Source organism: Megalops cyprinoides, chromosome 6, assembly GCF_013368585.1.
Source record: "Megalops cyprinoides isolate fMegCyp1 chromosome 6, fMegCyp1.pri, whole genome shotgun sequence".
Lineage (NCBI taxonomy): Eukaryota > Metazoa > Chordata > Actinopteri > Elopiformes > Megalopidae > Megalops > Megalops cyprinoides.
The window spans coordinates 38,592,736-38,611,070 of NC_050588.1; the positions used below are offsets into that span (position 1 = coordinate 38,592,736).

General features: G+C 41.2%; 2 protein-coding genes across 2 annotated transcripts; both read left to right on the forward strand.

Annotated features, from left to right (window-relative positions):
* Positions 1-10: 10 nt before the first annotated feature.
* On the forward strand, positions 11-4,573 carry LOC118779173 (protein RER1-like). The gene is made up of 7 exons (XM_036531136.1): positions 11-76; positions 1,344-1,429; positions 1,708-1,812; positions 1,939-2,038; positions 2,670-2,748; positions 3,371-3,506; positions 3,746-4,573. Exons 2-7 carry the CDS (start codon positions 1,349-1,351, stop codon positions 3,833-3,835), a joined length of 591 nt encoding a protein of 196 aa, XP_036387029.1. The 5' UTR covers positions 11-76; positions 1,344-1,348; the 3' UTR covers positions 3,836-4,573.
* A 6,557-nt stretch (positions 4,574-11,130) lies between these two features.
* LOC118779637 (taste receptor type 1 member 1-like) lies at positions 11,131-15,628 on the forward strand. The gene is made up of 6 exons (XM_036531813.1): positions 11,131-11,135; positions 12,004-12,292; positions 12,398-13,147; positions 13,591-13,683; positions 14,493-14,613; positions 14,700-15,628. The coding sequence occupies exons 1-6, from the start codon at positions 11,131-11,133 to the stop codon at positions 15,626-15,628; spliced, it is 2,187 nt and encodes a 728-aa protein (XP_036387706.1).
* Positions 15,629-18,335: the final 2,707 nt, after the last annotated feature.

Genomic DNA, 18,335 nt, shown 5'->3' on the forward strand with positions numbered 1-18,335 from the left:
AGCGCTGACGTGTTCACATTCTGGGACCTGCTGCACGAGAGCGAGGCCGAGCGGAGTGACACAGAGGCGGCAGCGGGTGAGAGAATACATATCTCTTTGCTAATGGGATTATTCTTACATTAGATGGACCACACAGATTTTTTGACTCTGTATTACGTGAAACCTTGCCAGTGCTCAGATTATCCAAAAAAATCATGTCTTTCATTTCACATCTCCGATGCGTTATTTAACTTCCCGTTGCTGGATGCTTGGCCGGAAGTGAGTTGTTCACCATTGTGCAGGTGTTGTCGGTAGTTGAAGTTTTGTTTGAATCAGCCGTGATGGGATTGTCATTAAGTCGTTGATGTCATGAACTACAACGTCCACATTTCCCCGAGAGGATGTTGAGAGAGGGTGGTTTCCGCATTGCATTATGTGAATAGTAGTCAAATCTTGTGACGTTGACTGTTCGCCAGAAACAGAAGCGCCAATATGAAAAACTACATGTCCCGCACTTAGCCTACTTTGGGTGTGAAAAAGATATAGTAAAAGAGACATCCAAATCATTGCTGGATAATGTTGGCTAATACTATTTTACTATGCTGTAGTATTTATATATACGCTATATAGCTGGCATCAAAACGGCCCCTCTGTTTTGATCTAATACAGTGAATGGCATTTCGCTAGGTTGGTAGCTGGCTGTGCTAATATGGTAGTTAGACCTATTTGAGCTAGCTTGTAAGCAAGCTTTTTAGCGAGCTAGCTAACAAGCCAATTATCCAATAAAGCTAAATTAGCTTTACTAATTACCTGGCTGGGTACCGTAAGCACCGTACAAACAATAATTGACTATCATGTGCCATCGATTTATTTTAAAAGACATCTGCTCATAGTTTTAGCCACTGGATCTAAAATTACCTCCTAGCTGGCTAAATCGTTTTATTTAAAAATCACTTGTCATCTGCTTGCGTTACCTATCGTTAATCATCAATGGCTAGCTAATTTAAACGTCAGTTTGAATAGGAACACCGTCTTTTATACGTTAGCTATGTTACTTTGGATACTGTGTGGCTTTTTTTTTGGCAGTAACCCGAGCTGATCTGGTAGAGATGAATCTGTGATAATTGCACGGAAATCACTCTTAATCGGTTTAGGAGTATATTGGCTTTTTGATTAAACAATCCAAGCAAAACCATACACACACACACACACACACAATCTGTCAGGTACACAAGAAATTGCTTGGTGATGTGGGGATATGGCTACCATATCAAGGGAAAAGACCGCTGATTTTTCGTGACAGGTGAATTTTGATTCCACTAAACTGTAAGCACTGACTTACCTGACGTGTTCCTCTTCCCCAGGCAGAATGTCAGAAGGGGATAGCGCAGGGGAGTCCATCCATGGGAAACCGTCAGCCATTGGCAGGTTTTTCACTGGCCTCGGGCAAGTATGTTTGCATTCCACACATCCCTGTTCTACTGTCATATAAATAAGGTGCCTGAATGCCATATTAAGGCTGCAGTTCAATTCAACATTATTCCAGTTTGTCTGATTTTTTTGTTGTTGTTGTTGTTTAATCAATAGTGAAAACATATTATTTGCATCTGTGTTTAATTTTAAGTGTTATATGACAATATATTGGAAGTGGTTTTATTTATGCTGAAATACAAGTAAATGGTTTTAAAACTGCACTTTCATTGTGTATATTTTATTTTGTTTTCACAGGTTTATCAGTCATGGTTAGACAAGCTGACTCCTTATGCAGCTGTGCGATGGGGAATTACTCTTTTTTTAACTGCCATCTACATGATTAGAGTGTACCTATTACAGGTAAATCAAGACAGGGTTTTTGTAGTCCAGACATTACAATCTGTTTTACAAGTGACTGTGTAGGTCTTTCTGTCTGATGGATTTTATGGTGAAGACTAACGGCTCTTGGGTTTTCTCGATGTGCAGGGATGGTACATAGTCACGTACGCTCTGGGAATTTACCATCTCAACTTGTTCATCGCTTTCCTGTCACCAAAAGTGGATCCATCACTGCTAGATGATTCAGGCAAGCCTATGTTTTTATATGCTTGGTGATGTTTGTGATGTATGGTAGTGTGTACGGTAGTTGGCTTCCCTTAGCTTCTAGGCTGTCTAGATCAGGTTACACAAGTTAACCTGCGGTAGTGCTTGAAGAATGTTTTGCTCATACCACTGGTGTAGTAGTGTGTTAGCCTGGTCTGACACTGTTGCTGATTCAACTTGAATGGATACACTTCTGTTCTATTGTGTGGGAAGTTGCCCTGGATAACAGCATCTTCTAAGTGAATGTAATGTAATGTATATGTCCATACACTGATGGTTGATTTCACAGTATCATATTCACAGTAAACCAGCATAAATGTGCATTGATTATAAAGTGTGCTCAGGGGGTTGCTCTGCTATAACTTGTTTATTTCACCACCTTAAAAGGTTGGTGATGTGCACTGCAATTTTTTTTAAATGACATAATGTGTATTTCCCGGCACTGTCTCCTTCAGTACGGATTGCACTCAAGTTTGTGTGGATGTTCTTTACAGCTGTGATCCATTTGTGTGCCGAAATTGAGCAACCGAGGTTACACTTCTGACTGAAAATGCAAGGTTTCTGCCCCGTTTGTGGCCATTGTTGAACATTCCTCTCGTATTGGTTCGTTGCAGACGAAGGCCCCGCCTTGCCCACGAAGCAGAATGAGGAGTTCCGGCCCTTCATCAGGAGGCTGCCGGAGTTTAAGTTCTGGTGAGACCCTCGGCACAGGCTGTGGCAACAGCTGCCATGACACCAGCAGGTTTATTCGGTTGAGAAATCTGCACAATGAAATAAACAGATTTCCGAGATCTTTGGAAAATGGTAATATGACCTTTCTTTCCTGAACGCATTTGTTATTATAGGGTATCATAAATACAACTCGCATAAATGTAGTTGGTCCTCTATAAATATGATTTATCCAGTAGAAATATTAGGTATGTTGGCCAATTACAGCAAATTGTTATGCAAGACATGCATTTTAGTCAGAAGATTGGCGATTGCAAAAATAGATTGTGAGTCAGTCAAACAAGAGAATGTTTACAAAGCCAGTGTTCAGAATACAAAAGAGCACAGGGATTTAAGAAACCAGTTTTTGGTTTATCAGCTATGCCAACAAAATTTCATGTAATGCAAATCAAAGCCTGAAAAAATGGCTGCATTTTCCTGTTCACAAAAATATAGGCATAATGTAACCCACCTGGCACCAAACAAGAGCGTTGGTGACATGACCTCAGTTCCAGGTGAAGGTGTGTGCGGTTCAGCAGAGCACCGCCCATGTAAGCTTGTCTGCCTTGTTCCTGATTGGCCGGCTGTGTTGTGGTTTCCGCCGTAGGCATTCAGCTACGAAGGGCATCGTCATCGCCATGATCTGCACCTTCTTTGAAGCCTTCAACGTGCCCGTGTTCTGGCCAATCCTGGTCATGTACTTCATCATGCTGTTCTGCATTACCATGAAGAGGCAGATAAAGGTATGTACACCTGAGCACAGGTGCACCGCATTCCGAAAGTCTATTGCAAGGCACAACCGATACATTGTAAAGTAGCTACACCATTTATTTATACTCACTTAACATACCAGTAAGTTTCAAGAGGAGGATCTACTTATTTTACTTGGCACAACATTAGTATAAATACAACATTAGTATTATCATTCTGAATGTAGTCTTTAAGTAATTGCTGCTTTTCCTTTTTTTTTTTTTTTTTACAGCATATGATCAAGTACAGATATATACCCTTTACACACGGGAAGAGGACCTACAGAGGGAAAGAGGACACAGGGAAAACTTTTGCAAGCTAAAAAAAAAACTTCAGTTTAAATGTAAAATAATCATAAATGTGGTGGGCTGGGCAAGGATGGAGTTGGGGTGGGAATTTTTATAAAACCTAAAAAAATCGGAAGAGTTTTGATCCATTGTTATTTAGTATTTAGTATTTTGGGGAGGTTGGTTTCTGATAGTGGGTTACACCGTCTCAAGCACAGAACAGCTGCTGCCTGTAACTTTTTGAGCTAAGCAGTTTGAATCCGTTTCTCTCCACAGAAATGCTCTTCTCTCTCTCTCTCTCACTCTCATAATCCCACAGTGAAACACAAGGAGTGAATTTCAGTTATATAAAAGCACCTATCTGGGATCTCAGAGACGTTACAGTGAAAGCGGGCACTCGGCTGTCATCACTGTGTAGCCCACACTCAGAATAAGTGTGGAGGTGTGCAGCTGAAACACAAAGCAGGTTAGCGGGATCAACACTGTCGTGCTCAGCGTCGTCTCATTGCTGCACATCTTCTGACACCAATGGAGCAGGCAAACGCATCCACAGTGTGACTGCAGCATCTGCTGACGGTGCGATTCAGTCGTAGGGAGCTGTGTCAGGGCTTTGAGCAGACCGCGTACCCAGATGGAAGCCGTTAGACACCCACGTCTTTGTCAGTTTTTAGGTATTTATCGATGGGATTGAGTTGTTGACTTCCTCATTTTGGAATGAAGCTTTGCCTTTCATTATAACTTTAAAATGACTTAATTTTTTGACCTCCATTGTCCGCAGCACTACTGTATTTGTGATTGAGGATATATTACATTTTTACATCCCTCTGAATGTAGCCCATAAGTCATCTGGGATTACAGCTAGTAGCCACTGTTAGCTTTCTAGTCAGCACAGTACATATGCTGGGCGGGCAAAACTACTCCAAGCCATGGCTAGCTATCCCACTCTCTGCTGCTGCCCCTGCAGTCGGTGCACTGTCTGTAGAAATGTATTCATAACTCTAGAAAACTGACAGTTCAAACAGAAAAGTGGGAAACAGAAATGCTTTCAATCTGATAGTTGAAACAGAAAAGTTGCCTTGCAGGTGTATTCACATTTGCTTTGATAATTTCTGTTTTATAAATCCAAGCAGTGGTGCAGGTGAATCTATGGTCCTCATGACTGTAGTTGCATGTGCCCATGGTTCTGATCTTCAAATGCAGGACCATATGCAAATCCCTGTTCTTTATTAATATGACAATTCTTCAACCTACCCTAGATCTGAACCTGCCTTTCAACAGGCACTCAAACAATTATCCAAAATCTCATCCCGTGTTATTCTCATCTATAATTGTCTGGGGGAAAACACTTCCCGGTTCATTCCAGTGGGGTATGGCACAGTGCGCGCACACACACGTACATCCTGCTGTTCTTTGAGAAATTTCAAGTAGATTTCAAATTTTGTGAGACAAAGTAATCATTCCAGTCAAAAACATGTTTCCTCATGCAGAACAAAACTATATACCGGGTGCTTTAAATTTGGGATCTTGCAAACTGATAAAATGTATGAACAGATGCTTTTTTTTTTTTTTAAAGATTTTTTTTATTTTTGTGCCGGAGGTGTCTTGTGGTATGACTGGTGCGCTTGTTTCTGCAAATCTGGCATTAAACCTAAAAAACCTTGGAAGGATATAGGGAAGGACCAAACACTCTCCCTGTCAAAGTGCATAATGTCTTCAAGGGGTTGTTCTGTCAGCTTTTAAAGGCTAAATGGTTTGAGATTATTTCGAATGTTTATCGTTAAAGACATGCCACAGTATTTTTCTGTTGTTAAATTTCACATGTAATTTAAAAACAATAGGAATTTGATACTAGATTTATAATATATTTATCAGATTGAAGAAATTGCATGTTATCAGTTCAACGTGTTGTACATTTAAATGAGACCGCAAATACAAAGAAAGATCGAATACATTTGTGTTATTTTTCACTCCAAATGCTCCAAATCCCTGTTGTCCTTATTATTTATGTAATAATTCATTACCAACATTGTTCTTTTTATCATTTAAGTCCTGAACATCAATGTGAAAAATCTAAAAAAAATTTTACTCTGACATGCCGAAATAAAACTATATTAAAATAGACTATTTTTATATTTTTATTTCATTCTTATTTGTAGTGTAGTGAGGTATGCATGTGTGCATCTGCATAGATATGTTTCTAATGCAGGAAAAACAAACTTGCAAATCTCACATTTGCAAGAGGAAGGAATGTTTCACGCAACATTTAATACACCTGCTGTGTGTCGGCAGAGCCCTAACTGTGTGGTTTCCCCATACCACGGGTTTACAATATTTCCTAGACACTTCTTTGAGTTGGGGCTTATGAAATGATTGCATATAAGATAAACTCAATATGTGTCCTTAATGTTTTATATGCATAGAGAATGGAATCAACGTCATCATGCTGGATAAATTATTTTGCATATAATTTTGCATGTGTTAAATTGTACATAAGGTGAACAAATACTTCCTGATCCTCTTTTTATTCATACTGAGAGTTTTTTTTTTATTGGGTGTATCCTTTTTAATGCTTTACCTGAAATGGAATACAGCATTGTAAAAGTGTTTGCACTCTGATGCCCAGGTGTCCCAATAAGTGTACATTTTGTGGTTAAGTGTGGATGTGTCCATGTAGCTATTAGTTTTATCACTCAAACCTAATTTATGGTGTGGCGAAAACAGTTACATGTTTTGGCAACTATTAACACTTTCAAAACATCTCTTTATGTGGTTGGCACACGATTGCCTTATGACTACCCTTATTTCCAACATTTTAATAATATGTATGACATTAATTCTGCCAAACAAACTGACAATTCCATGACATTAACTTAATTTTAAAAGGTACCTACATACTTATTGAGTACAGACAAGTGAACAAAAATGACCATCACTTCAATCAGGCCTGATTGAACGTTGCCCTGCCCCCTAATTGAACACCCATACTGAAGCCTATATAAACCTAACAAGGTTTGAACATAGTCTCAGAAGATGAAGCTGAAATTGACATTGACATAAATATGACTTTCCCAATGTCTGATGGAATATGCAGCAAAAATATTGTGGGTTTTCAGAAAAAAAGTGAGTGTCCCAATAATTTTGGACCCCAGTGTATATATAATTGTAGTGTTAACACTGTCAGTATGGAACTTATGGGGGTGTTAATTTTCATTGGCCTGTTGGTTTGCCCATTCAGCGATCTCATTCAAATCTTCCTTCCACAGTCAGTGATTGGAAGTGCGAGGGTGTGTTGCTACAGCGGGCTTCCCGGCCGGAGTCCCAGCAAGCACCACGTCTGTGCCTGACCATGTAGTCGTATGTAGCACATATGTTGAATATGCACCAAACACTTGAGCTTGAAATGTGAGAATAAGAAGGGAGGAAAGAAGAACTAGCACACAGGAGAGGTGTTGGGTAGAAGAGGGGATAGGGCTACAGAGTGCTGTTCCAGCAAGGTTAAGAGGTTTCATCTGCAGGCCAATATAAAGAGGGGAAAAAGGGGAAAGGCCCTGAAATAAGGCGTGCAATAATGAGTAAGGGAATGTGGGCATGATATGCCTCCAAGGTCCTTAGGGTGGGGGCAGGGGGCGTTTAAGGTTGAACCAAAGAACTGAGTCAGAGACCGGATTCAAGGTGGTAAAGAGGTCAGAGTCGAAGATTTAGGCAACATGCTGTGCAAAGGGGAATTGTTTTGAGAGGATTAAAGAGGTGAAGATGACCGTGTCGTGGAGAAATGAGGGCGGGTGATAAGTACAGAACAGATGAAATGGACTGTCTGTGTCTGAGACGGCTTCTGTAATGGTTGCGGACCTTCCAGTCTGTCTTAGGCCACATGCGCATAATGGCAGGCAGAGAGTGTCGGACTGGGGCCAGGCTGAGGTTCTGTGTGCAGGGCTCTCTAGGACAGTTCAGACATCTTATTAAGCTCCTCGTCACAATCAAAGCAATAAAACATAACGTTTGATGGTTTGGAGGTAAATTCATAGTACAGCTGATGTAGTTCTGGCTCCAACTGAATACTAATATTGATGATAACTTTGTAGGCTTTTGTGTAACTATTTTAATTGGCCAAAGTAGTTCATGTTTGACTTTTTTTTTGGGGGGGGGGGTGGCATTTTTGACTAAATTTGTAAAACATTTCAAAGCATTCATCTTTTGAAGATTTTCCTAAACCTCAGGCATGTTTAGGCTGGAAGTGGTACGCCACGCTTTTGCAAAGTGGACATATGGAAATCCACGAGTAACATGTAAAACGACATGATAGATGACCTTGGTCTCATAAACGCAAAAGCGCGAAAGTGAGGCAGTTTGCTGTGTTTTGCTGCTCCCATGGCTTTCCTGACAGTAACACAAAATATGTGGCTCGTGTTTGGCACTGTGGTATTTTTGGGAGAATGTGTGGAGACAGCTGACCCTGAAAGCTTGCCAGATTTCACTTTGCATGGAGACTATATTTTGGGCGGGCTTTTTGAAATTCACGCCAGCGATGCTGTTATACCTCCAGACCACAGGCTGCCTGAAGCACTGCGATGTCAGAGGTAAGTAAAATAATAATCGGCCTAACATACGCAGCATGTTACTTCCATAAAGCAACTCAAAGAAATCTAGGGATGTGTTTTCAATTTCATCAGTAATTTTACAATGCATTACATAACAGAACACTAGTCATTTGTGTTTTTTTTTGAAAGGACTTGCAATTCAGTGTCATTCATTAATGTTGTTATACATTTCATTAATGGTCTAGTGGATCTCTTGGACACTCTTAATAATTATGTACTGATTCACACTGATTTTTATTCTTGTGTAGTGCTTTACCAGCACATCTATATATGTATTTATCAGGGCTGATTTCTTTTGATGCAGCAGCTCCATTTAGACGGAAAATGTATGAGGCAAAAGTAATTAATTTTAGTTGAAGACAATTTTCATTAATTAATTTTGAATGAAGGCATACCTCTTCTTATCAAGCTAAAGCCCATTAAAGGGTAGATCTGCAAACAAGATGAATCAGAAATAAGTTGTCATGACGGGAAATGATTGGATATCTATGGAATTCTGTTTCAGTATTTTGTGTGTTGCCTGACTTGATCTAAAATGGAGGTGGGACACAATTTCACAGTAATATTCAAATATAGATGCAAACACAGTTCCTTTTATTTACAGTCATTTGTGTATAAAGTGTATACAAATAAGCCCTTCATTTCAATATTCTTCATTTCAGTACAGTATAATGAATGTCACTTTAAAAATGGATATTCAGAGAAACTTTAAATTTATGAACAATAATTTCACTCAAAATTCAGAAAATTGTGGAAAAACCTGAACTCTAGAGGGCGTGGCAGCACAGGGTGGGAGTGACTATCTGGAGCCCAGGGTTAAACCAAAGGCATGATGATAGACACTTTGCAGTAACCATTACTACAGTAGTAATGGTATCCCACAGTTCTTTCATAGCTGCAGACTTGAGTTTCATCAAAAATACACATTCCATAGATTCACGAAATACCTTGAAGGGTCTGGATCACAAGAACAAAGACGTGTTATTTTCTTCCACAATATTTTGCAAATGTACAGAGAAAAGTGCGTGACCCAAACACTGCACTCCTCTGTTTAAAAGATGGCAAGAGATATAATCCGATATGTAAATATGGCTTTGATCAGTGTGAAGAGAATGCAAATGTCCTCCCAGTCTGATGCAGTCAGCTGCAAACATATTATGGATGGTGACAAATAGCACCTCAAAAATAAATGACAAAATATTACAGGACTTCATGGTCACCTGGATGATTTTTGAAGAAATCATGGATTTATTACTCTTCTTTATACTTGCATTTTCTTATTTCCTCAACATTAATACCATGAATGATTGCTCCTCAACATTTTTCAAGCTAAGTGGCAATTACATTCTTGGAGGGCTTTTTAATGTTCATGTCAAGGACTTCAACCTCACTCTTGCTTACAATCTACCAAAAGCCGTCAATTGTTCTGAGTGAGTAAATATGTAGATTATATTTTTATCAATATATTTTGCTGTGAATTTTTATTCCCTATATATTTTCCTTGAGGTTTATTGTGTGAATTTATTTCTTATTATATGTGAGTCGTTCCTCTGATTGTGCCTCTTGTGGTTGTGGACAGTAAGGTCTTTGGCGTAGTGTTTATTAAGAGTTTCCCTCACAGAAAGGAAAAGGATATTTAAAAATGAAATGGGCTGCTAACATTAGTATGTTTGTGTTTCGGGGAACACGGAGCATGGTTCTGTCGTACAAAGATGTCTAAAAACCTGACCTATTGTGATCTTGTCAACTTGAAGTAGGTATAGCCAGTTTAACTGCATTAATCTCTTGCTGTACCTAAACTAAGTACGCTTCTTGGTGGCTATGAGACGTTTCCAACTGTCATTCAGGTGTAGTTTGACAAATGCAAGTTCTGGCTTGCCTTCAACAGAGGCTATTTCCGTGCACCTCGGTCAGGAATGCAATATGCATTCATGAAGGCAACCCTGAATGGTTCTGTTTGACAGGTTGTAATATTAAGATGCCCATTAGGATTTCTCAGACTGCTGCTTTTGGATTTGCAGTTGGGTCTGAAAGATAGTTGCAGTTGGGTGGAAAGATAGACATGTTTCCTCCCTCTGGTAGGGCTGCTACTGTACCAGTAGCCTGGAAAGACTGAATAACGGACACTACAGTGGAAAGTTTTTGAACATTCAGTGCTCTGTGAATTCCTTTATGAACATTTGTCTTGTGGAGTCTGACTGTGGAGTATTTGGCTGCAGTCCTTACCGAGCTCTCTGACTGTGACAATGCCTTCTACTGTGTGTTACTGCCTTTCACACCACAGGGAAACAGGAAGCCTTTGGTTACCTCCATACACTGCACATCTAGAAACTTCCATGAAACACACAATGAGTAGAATGCTGTTGCAGATTGCTTTTGCCAGATTTTGTTTTAAAGATCACTTGAAGTATATTAAGGTTGCCCTCATGTTTTCTGGATTAAACCTAATTTCTAGCGAACCATCTGCTTTTTTTCTTTTTGTGAAATACTATCAAGATTAAAGTGTAACACTTTAAAATTAAGATGAAAAAACTATCCCAACGAGTGCTGCTTTTTAATGTTTTTGTTCCTATTTAGTCAGGGGGTATGAATAAACACAGAAAGCCCAGACATATGGGTGTGTTCGGTATTTTGACAGTTGAACATTCCGTGAACGCTGCGAGTGACAGTTCTTCTCCCTTTCATCTTGTGGTTTTTGCGAGACAAATCAGCAAAAGAAAAACGTACAGACGATGACGTACACACAAGTCATGAATGGGGTTTGTGATTAAATAATAAACAATAGCCTAGGCAAAATGAAAGAAAAAAGGCAGTAAGAAGTTCGCTTGTGATCTCAGCGCTGTTTGGCACTGACGCGCGTTCAAAGTCGCTCTGGCTAAGAGCGTCAATTGAATAATAAAATAAAAATGCGACTTCACTGTAACAAGCACACCTTCTTCCGCTTCATTATGGACGCTTCATTATTTTTCATGGAGAAATAGTTACTGTTGCCAGTGAACTAGTTAATACTTATTACCCCCCACATCAAGCAAGCATCACCCCCAAGTTAACTGGTGCTAACCTGAAACTAGAGAGCTTAGAAAACTAAGGGAAATCAAGGACATACGTTACCATATATATCACACAGTCACTAGATCACAGTATCCGTAACACATCGTGATACAAGTAAATAACCGGCAAGTAATACAAGTAGCACGCGTTACGGGTGGGAGTTGAACTGGAACCGAGATGCAGTCTGAAGAGGTGGGTCTTCAGTTTGCATCAGAGGATGGCCAGTCAATCAGTTTTTAGAACGGGAGGGCACTCTGAAGGAAGAAAACCAGCAGACATAAGGTTTGGTTTGGGGGGAGGACCACTGTCTCGTACTGAAGGTAGGATTACACCTGTTATAAGAATGAACAGAACGACTAGATCAAACCTTACAGTTCTGGTCGCACGATGTTCAGATGGAATATTGGAATGTGAGCATTTTGAATTCAATGATTGCTTGTTGTGTGTAAATTAAGATGAATGCCGTGTGACATTTCGTTCCACATTATCATACGCGGCGGCTTGCATTGTGATATGATCTGACGGGCTACTAATTTTAAATCTTCATCTTTCAGATTTGCATTTTACCCTGCAAGCTTTCAATATATGCAAGTACTGAGGTTTGCTGTTGAAGAAATCAACAACTCCACCATCCTGTTGCCCGGCGTGAAACTTGGCTACGAGATTTTTGATTACTGCTCAGATTCTCAGAACTTCGGGGCTGCCCTGGACTTCTTATCAGCGAATGGGTCGGTCCCGGTCACAGCCAGCCCGCAAACCAAAGTCATCTCTGTGACCGGTCCGTTTGGGAGCACACAGACCATAACTATTGCTCCTCTGTTTATGTCTGACCTTATTCCTATGGTAAAGTTTCTCACACATTTATATTTGTTTATATATGTTATGAAGTTTATATTTATTATTAGGTGACTATAACCTGTAGTTTTTTTTTTTTTTATCTTTGAGCAGGTAACTCACGGGGCCACCAGTGTGCAACTGAGCAACAAAAAGCGGTTCCCGTCTTTCTTCCGAACCGTTCCAAGTGATAATTACCAGGTGAAGGCCTTGGTGAATCTCTTGCAGGTGTTCGGATGGAACTGGGTCGCGTTCATTGGAGGAGACAACGACTACAGCCGGGACGCCTTTCAGGTGTTCACTGAGGAGATCAGATTGGTTAACATATGCCTGGCCTATCAGGAAACCATTTCTAAAGATTCTTCCAAATTCGAAGACATGTTTAGTAAAATGGCCCAATTAAACGTCAGCGTCGTCGTGCTTTTCGCCAATCAGGAGTTTGCGATCCCTTTTATCCGAAAAGCCATTGAGAAAAAGCTGCGGAAGATGTGGATAGCCAGCGAGACGTGGTCCCTGAACCAGGAACTGATCAAGGAGCAAGGAATCGAAACCATAGGCAATGTTTTCGGAATCGCGATCCAGGGAGACAAGAAGTTGCGTGGTTTTGAGGAGTTCGTCCGCCGCTCGATGCGACGCGGGGACGGTGGTAACGCCTCGGATGCGCCTGGGGCGGACACAGAGGAGACGTGTAACCAGGCCTGTTCTGCATGCCTCACCACCGATCCCCAGAAAATCCTCGATGAAGATCCAACCTACCGTTTCAGCATTTACTCAGCAGTGTACGCAGTGGCCCACGCTCTGCACCAAGTCCTTCAGTGCGGGCGTGAGGAGTGCAATGGCTCCTCAGCGGTTTATCCCTACATGGTGAGCTGTGGGTTCTTCATTCTGTATGTTACAGAAAGGATCGTTTATGTAAATCAATTTCATTTGTAAGACGTTTCTGGCGATGGCGATACCTTCTTTAGCAGTCAGCAATGAGGAGTCTTTGAGGCATCTATGCATTGCATTATTGTCATTTAGCAGATGTTCTTATCCAGAGCGACTTGTAAAGGTTACAATTTTTTTTTACTTGTTATCCATTTATACAGCTGGATATTTACTGAGGTAATCTTGGCTTAGGTACCTTGCCCAAGGGTACAGCAGCAGTGCCCCAATGGGGAATTGAACCAGCGACCTTTCAGTTACAAGCCCTGCTCCTTACCACTATGCTGCGCTCCTGCTCCATATAAACCGATGAATCTTTTCTTGGAAATTAATATGGTGTTCTGCACTGCATTTGGACTCACCCTCTTCTCCTTTGGGTCCAGGTGACTAAAGCTCTGAAAAAAGTGAACTTTGAGTTGTATAACCAAAGTGTTAAGTTTGATGAGAACGGTGACCCCACTGCACACTACGACATCGTATACTGGGACCTACAATCAAAGTCTACCTTGACGATCGGGTCTTACAATTCAGACCAAAAGCCTGAATTCAACATTAACCAGAGTGGTATTAACTGGCAAGGATATACAACAGTAAGTATTTTGATGAATATTTGGAGATTTTTTTCTTTCAAATATATCATTTCTGGTTTTCATGTCATTCACATAACTGTGTTAACTTGGCTAACTGTCATTTTGACAAAAGCTTGCAGCTGTCAGTCATAGCTCTTTCCTTTGAAAGATGGCCTGATGGGTCAGGATCAGCTCAAAGGGTATCTAAAAGGAACTGCGTATGTAAAAATCTGACTGAGCTCACTGCAATAAGGGCAAGGCATCTGTTGAAGGAATGAAATTATATAAGTATGTTCACATAAATATGCTTATGTATTCCATTGTTGTGTTCCTCCAGCACATTACAGTAAATGTCATCCAGTACAAAAAATAATATACTGGGAATATATTTTAGAGAATATATACTTTAGCTCAATCAATCTATTTAAAATATGTTAATTATTGCAATACATTTCTGCACTGATATATTTTAAATGTATCATCAATATATTCTTTGGCTGAGCAACATACTTCACAGCATATTACAATATATTTAATTCTTACATGGGACACCTACCAAACTATCAAAAAGCACAACCATTTGATGGCGGTCTTGGGTCATAGCTGAGGATTACCCCACACAGACCACTGCTCACCCTGATACTAATGCAGAGATAGAACGGTGCTTTCATAGTCATAAAATCTCAGTCATAAAATCTCTCTCTCTCTCTCTGCAGGCCCCAGAATTCAGGTGTTCACCTGAGTGTAAGGATGGTTACAGAAGGGTTCAGACGGGATACCACAGCTGCTGTTTTGAATGTGTGATCTGCATTGATGGAACATACATCAATTACACAGGTAGGTGGAGGTACCCAACCCGCTAGCTTTGCCCCTCAGGCAGCCAACCCAGCAGCCTAATGCTCACGCTTCCTGTGTCTGCACAGATGATCCTTACAGCTGCAAACTGTGCGGAGAAGACGAGTGGTCCACAAACGGAAGCACGTCGTGCACAAAGCGGTCTCTGGAATACCTGCACCACACAGAGCTCCTCTCCATCGGGATCCTGTTCTCAGCCAGCTTCACCCTGGTCTCCTCGGTGGCCATCACGGTTCTGTTCGCCCTGAAGTACGACACGCCCGTTGTGAAGTCCGCGGGGGGGAAGATGTGCTTCCTCATGCTGGGCTCCCTGTGTCTCTCCTCCATCAGCGTCTTCTTCTTCTTCGGGCGGCCCGGCCGGGCGGACTGCATCCTCAGGAACCCCGCTTTCTCCGTCTTCTACACGGGCTGCATGTCCTGCCTCGCCGTCCGCTCCTTCCAGATCGTCTGCATCTTCAAGATGGCCACCAAGCTGCCGCGGGCCTACAACTTCTGGGCCAAGCACAACGGGCAGTGGGTTGTCGTGGCAGCCGTCGTCGGCGTCCAGCTCCTGCTGTGCACCCTGTGGATCGCCGTGGAGGCCCCCGAGCCTGTCAACCGCACAGTGGACAGAGCGATTGTCCTTGACTGCTCTCTGGGGAACCAGTACTTTTTCTACACGGTCCTGGTGTTTTTAGGATTTCTCAGCGTGGCTTGCTTCTTGTTCGCCTACATGGGCACCGACCTGCCCAAGAACTACAACGAGGGAAAATGTATCACGTTCAGCCTGCTCATATTCTACTTCTCCTGGACCATGTACCTAACCGTGCAGCTGACACTGAGAGACAAGCACCGTTCTTCCGTGAACGCCATCTCTGAACTGTGCACACTTTTGGGGATCCTCCTTGGATACTTCTTTCCCAAGTGTTACATCATCATTTTTAAACCTGATCACAACACAGCTGCCTACTTTCAGACCTCCATCCAAAGCTACACGATTCATACTAGCAACATGTGAAGAATTCACATGAGGAGAGAGATGTATTCAGATTGAATTATAAGTTTAGGGGACGTAGGTTTTTCAAATCTGCAAATTTCATCCAACGTGCCTTTACTGGTCTGGAAGATCACTGTTTATTGCACCGCCCTTTTTACTTGCTGTAAGTCTGTTTTAAGATACTGTCACAACTGTCCAGAAGATGTCTTCAGACCCAACCAGGGGCGTTTCTAGCTATTAAAAAGATCAGGGGCTAAGTCAGGTTTGCACGGGGCTTGTCTTTTTTTTTTTTTTTGAAAGGAGATCGGCATCAGTAGGTTTGGGAGGCAATATCTACCTTATTTATATTTATTTATATATATATATATAATAAATATTCGGGGCTATAGCCTAATGACGGCACTGGACCCAACCCTGACCAGATCTTGTGTAGGGGAGATACACCTCTGATAACGCATGATGGCTGTTTAATGTAATCCCTTAAGAGTGGAAAACTTTGACCTTGATTTTTTTATTTAAGGTTTGCTCCACGGCACACTCAATAAATTGTGTATCTTCCATTTCCTTTCACATTCTTAGAAAATATTTTTTTTCCTTAGATTACATTTTTTAAACTTCGTATGATAGAGCTTTCTTATCAGAATGGTTCTTTACATTGTGTGTGTGACAGCTGTTGTATTCTCAGGAGCACTGATACAGGGGAAACGTCCTCACGTAAACAAATATCCCAGCACCAGCACAAACTGTGGCTAAATGTAAATGAATCTGTTCCACCCCAGGAAAAGACATTTATGGCTTGACAGCATCCGTACTCATAATGACAAATAAGGATTGCACACTGTGAGCTATGCTACTGAAACAACAGTGAGCACATACAGAAAGCCATGTGGCTAGGCTAATGCGCTCTCTACATTCTGTGTCTTTTTGAAATAAGGAGATGAGATTCTGAGAGATTTGTTAGGGTTTAAAAGGAGGGAAAGAAAGCATTACACCCACACTTTGCTGTCAGCATTTTATTGAGACACAATGCTGTGTTTTTGTCTCAGTAAAATGAAGATTTTCTGGGTGTGCACCTTCTCTCTACCTGTGTACAAATCAGTTCAGGATGACATTTTGACAAAAGAAAAAAAAAATCATGTTTAGCATGTTTATGGTAAAACGCAGAATAAACTTTTCATATGGTAAATCAACAAAATCTAACTTGGACTGTGGTTGTTTTGTTTGTTTGTTCATTGTATTATGGGGTGTTTTGTAACTCCTTTGATTCATTAAACAGATGATTTTCTTACATCACGTTGGCAGGGAGACTTAAGGTCTGGCTGTGTTGAAAAGGTCATACGCTGTAAGGATAACAGCTTTTGGACTGCCTTTATTTTCCTGGCAGCTTTATGGAATGCAGCTGATGTTATTGGGCTTGTCCAGTGCCTGTTGAACATGGCGGCCAAGGCCGAGTTTTTCTCTGTTCTATGCGGGGTTTTTGCGGTCAGTGGAACTCTTGCCTCCTTACTCACAGATTGCTGGCAGGTGAGTGATTGTCAGGTGTGGGTTATGGGTTCTGTAAATGATATAGAAAAGACCTTAACAGTGTGGAGTTACAGAAACTATGGAAAAACGAGCCCCTGAAGACAACATCTCCGTGTGATTTACCCATTTCATGTGCATTAGAATCGATCTGACCTTAACTGTTTACATCATCAGCATATGCATTGAGAATGATGCCTATTTACTTCTTAGGCTATAGAGGATAAAGCTACATGTATAAGAAGAAATACAAGGCTTTCTTTTTAACTAGTATACATGAAAAAAACTTTGCACAGCAGAACTGTATAGTTAGTGTGCTTGTATGTCTGTTTATTCAAGATCAACAGCAAGGGCTCCGTGGTGCTGAGTGTTCGCTGCCGGGGCCTCTGGCGGGAGTGTGTCTGGGACAGCTTTGTGAAAATCTGGACGTGTGACGGCTTCAGCTCCTACTTGAACTCTCACCCAGGTATTGTTCGTTCTAAGACGAATTTCATAACCCTTTCATAAAAATGATCAAATCGGATGTATAACTCTTCCAGCAATTTCTGTCTGGTGTTACCAACATTAAGGTGTCAGAGCAAAAATGGGTGATACTTTCCTCTTTTTTTTTTAAAGGATGCCTCCAAGTGAGAGCTGCACTTTCATATATAGCCATTGGAGGGCGCCTCTGGTCATGAGGATCTTAATGAATATTAATTTCCAGCTCCATTTCGTATTGCTTTCATTTATCCAAAATACTAATTTAGGGTTTGCCCCAGTTGCTGGAAAATAACTTTTCAAATTATTCAGTGCTGAATACCAGTTTATTTTAGGTGAATTCTCTAATTACATATAAAAATGTTTAAAAGAATGATTAGAATGAGGTGATGAGAATTTACAGTGTATTCACAGTGACCCTAAGCAAGGGCGTAACTTTGGGTTGAACATTGGGGGGGTTGAGGTCTCCATGAATATGATTATTTGGGGGGGTTGTATTGGCCAGTTTTGATTATTCAGGGGGGGTTACAACCCCCCACCCCCCGCGTAATTTACGCCCATGACCCTAACTTACCGTGGGGGTTTTGTGTTCTAGTCCCTGTTGTCGTCACCAGAGGCCTTCTGATTGGCTCCAGTTTGCTGAGTTCAGTGGCCTTCCTGTTTATGCTGTTGGGGTCCCGATACTTTCACTGCTGCAGAGAGGAAAGAACCAGGAGGCAGCTACAGAGGC

Excerpts from the sequence above, each read along its gene's own strand:
- LOC118779173 (XM_036531136.1), top strand. The coding sequence starts at position 1,349 with ATGTCAGAAGGGGATAGCGCAGGGGAGTCCATCCATGGGAAACCGTCA. Across the intron at positions 1,430-1,707 it reads TTTTCACTGGCCTCGGGCAA|GTTTATCAGTCATGGTTAGA; the intron begins GTATGTTTGCAT and ends TTGTTTTCACAG. Across the intron at positions 2,039-2,669 it reads ATCACTGCTAGATGATTCAG|ACGAAGGCCCCGCCTTGCCC; the intron begins GCAAGCCTATGT and ends GGTTCGTTGCAG.
- LOC118779637 (XM_036531813.1), top strand. Across the intron at positions 12,293-12,397 it reads TGTCTGACCTTATTCCTATG|GTAACTCACGGGGCCACCAG; the intron begins GTAAAGTTTCTC and ends ATCTTTGAGCAG. Across the intron at positions 13,684-14,492 it reads CCACTGCACACTACGACATC|GCCCCAGAATTCAGGTGTTC; the intron begins GTATACTGGGAC and ends CTCTCTCTGCAG.